This window comes from Penaeus vannamei, chromosome 26 (genome assembly GCF_042767895.1).
Source record: "Penaeus vannamei isolate JL-2024 chromosome 26, ASM4276789v1, whole genome shotgun sequence".
NCBI lineage: Eukaryota > Metazoa > Arthropoda > Malacostraca > Decapoda > Penaeidae > Penaeus > Penaeus vannamei.
This window is the reverse complement of record NC_091574.1, coordinates 14,913,641-14,916,140: the sequence shown is the minus strand read 5'-3', so window position 1 is coordinate 14,916,140 and position 2,500 is coordinate 14,913,641. Positions and strand designations below refer to the sequence as shown.

At 54.2% G+C, this 2,500-nt stretch overlaps 1 protein-coding gene across 1 annotated transcript in view; it reads left to right on the top strand.

The window, feature by feature from the left end:
• LOC113821737 (adhesion G protein-coupled receptor L3) overlaps positions 1-2,500 on the top strand; it is a 33,111-nt gene that overhangs the window by 20,689 nt on the left and 9,922 nt on the right. Inside the window, exon 13 of the mRNA XM_070140059.1 lies at positions 883-1,115. Coding sequence (XP_069996160.1) covers positions 883-1,115 — 233 coding nt within the window. The remainder of the gene's footprint in view (positions 1-882; positions 1,116-2,500) is intronic.

The window sequence follows — 2,500 nt, the reverse complement described above, 5'->3', positions numbered from 1 at the left end:
TTCCCCTCCTCCACCTCCAAACTGATCTCACAACACTCCAATTCCTTCACCTTCCTCCCTCCACTCTAATTTTTCCACCACCCTCTCTATCCCCCGTTCCATTTTCCTCCCTCCACTCTCGTTCCTTCACTTCCTTTCCTCCACTCAAATTCTTCCACCTCCCTTCCACCTTTCTTCCCCACTTCTCCCTGCTTTCCTCCACTCAAATTCTTCCACCTCCCTTCCACCTTTATTCCCCACTTCTCCCTCCTTTCCTCCACTCAAATTCTTCCACCTCCATTCCACTTATTCTTCCTTCCGACTCCCTCTCTCCCTCCACCCTTCCACCTCCTTCCGTCCACTCTAATTCTTCCACCTCCCTTCCACCTTTCTTGTCCCTTCCCCCTCTCTCACTCCCTCCACCCTTCCACCTCCCTCTCTCTCTCCACCCTTCCACCTCCCTTCCACCTTTCTTGTCCCTTCCCCCTCTCTCACTCCCTCCACCCTTCCACCTCCCTCTCTCTCTCCACCCTTCCACCTCCCTTCCACCTTTCTTGTCCCTTCCCCCTGCCTCTCTCCCTCCACCCTGCCCCCTCCCTCTCTCTCTCTCAACCCTTCCACCTCCCTTCCACCTTTCTTGTCCCTTCCCCCTGCCTCTCTCCCTCCACCCTGCCCCCTCCCTCTCTCTCTCCACCCTTCCACCTCCCTTCCCCCTCTCTCACACCCTCCAACCTTCCACCTCCCTCTCTCTCTCCACCCTTCCACCTTTCTTCTCCCTTCCCCCTCACTCACTCCCTCCACCCTTCCCCCTCCCTCTCTCTCTCCACCCTTCCACCTCCCTTCCACCTTTCTTCTCCCTTCCCCCTCTCTCACTCCCTCCACCCTTCCACCTCCCTCAACCAGCCGGCGACGAAGCAACAGAGGTGAAATTCGGCCACGTTTACAATGGCGACGGCTTCCTTCTCGACAACGCCAGCTGTGTGTGGTGGGATGAGGCCGCCCACGCCTGGAACACGAGTGGGTGCGCCCTTCACTATACTGACGCCCACGTGACCATCTGCCGCTGCACCCACCTGACGTCCCTCGCTCTCCTCATGGACGTGCGAGGATTCCTGGCGGAGGAAGGCGTCAGGGAGGTTGGTTTGGTGTTGCTGGTGTTGGTGTTGATTTGTGTAGGTGGTGTTGTTGATGAATTGTGTGGGCGGTGTTGGTGGTATTGTCTTGTGTGGGTGGATGTGTTGATTTGTGTGGGTGGTGTTGTCTTGTGTGGGTGGTGGTGCTGATTTGTGTGGGTGGTGGTGTTGGTTTGTATGGGTGGTGTTGTCTTGCGTGGGTGGTGGTGTTGATTTGTGTGGGTGGTGGTGTTGGTTTGTATGGATGGTGTTGTCTTGTGTGGGTGGTGGTGTTGATTTGTGTGGGTGGTGGTGTTGGTTTGTATGGGTGGTGTTGTCTTGTGTGGGTGGTGGTGTTGATTTGTGTGGGTGGTGGTGTTGGTTTGTATGGGTGGTGTTGTCTTGCGTGGGTGGATGTGTTGATCTGTGTGGGTGGTGTTGTCTTGTGTGGGTGGTGGTGCTGATTTGCGTGGGTGGTGGTGTTGGTTTGTATGGGTGGTGTTGTCTTGCGTGGGTGGATGTGTTGATCTGTGTGGGTGGTGTTGTCTTGTGTGGGTGGTGGTATTGTCTTGTGTGGGTGGATGTGTTGATTTGTGTGGGTGGTGTTGTCTTGTGTGGGTGGTTATGTTGATTTGTGTGGGTGGTGGTGTTGGTTTGTATGGGTGGTGTTGTCTTGTGTGGGTGGTGGTGTTGATTTGTGTGGGTGGTGGTGTTGGTTTGTATGGGTGGTGTTGTCTTGTGTGGGTGGTGGTGTTGATTTGTGTGGGTGGTGGTGTTGGTTTGTATGGGTGGTGTTGTCTTGTGTGGGTGGTGGTGTTGATTTGTGTGGGTGGTGGTGTTGGTTTGTATGGATGGTGTTGTCTTGTGTGGGTGGTGGTGTTGATTTGTGTGGGTGGTGGTGTTGGTTTGTATGGGTGGTGTTGTCTTGTGTGGGTGGTGGTGTTGATTTGTGTGGGTGGTGGTGTTGGTTTGTATGGGTGGTGTTGTCTTGTGTGGGTGGTGGTGTTGATTTGTGTGGGTGGTGGTGTTGGTTTGTATGGGTGGTGTTGTCTTGTGTGGGTGGTGGTGTTGATTTGTGTGGGTGGTGGTGTTGGTTTGTATGGGTGGTGTTGTCTTGTGTGGGTGGTGGTGTTGATTTGTGTGGGTGGTGGTGTTGGTTTGTATGGGTGGTGTTGTCTTGTGTGGGTGGTTATGTTGATTTGTGTGGGTGGTGGTGTTGGTTTGTATGGGTGGTGTTGTCTTGTGAGGGTGATGCTGGTATGGGTGTTGTCTTGCGTGAGTGGCGTTGATGGTGCTGTCTTGTGTGAGTGGCGTTGATGGTGCTGTCTTGTGTGAGTGGCGTTGATGGTGCTGTCTTGTGTGAGTGGCGTTGATGGTGCTGTCTTGTGTGAGTGGCGTTGATGGTGCTG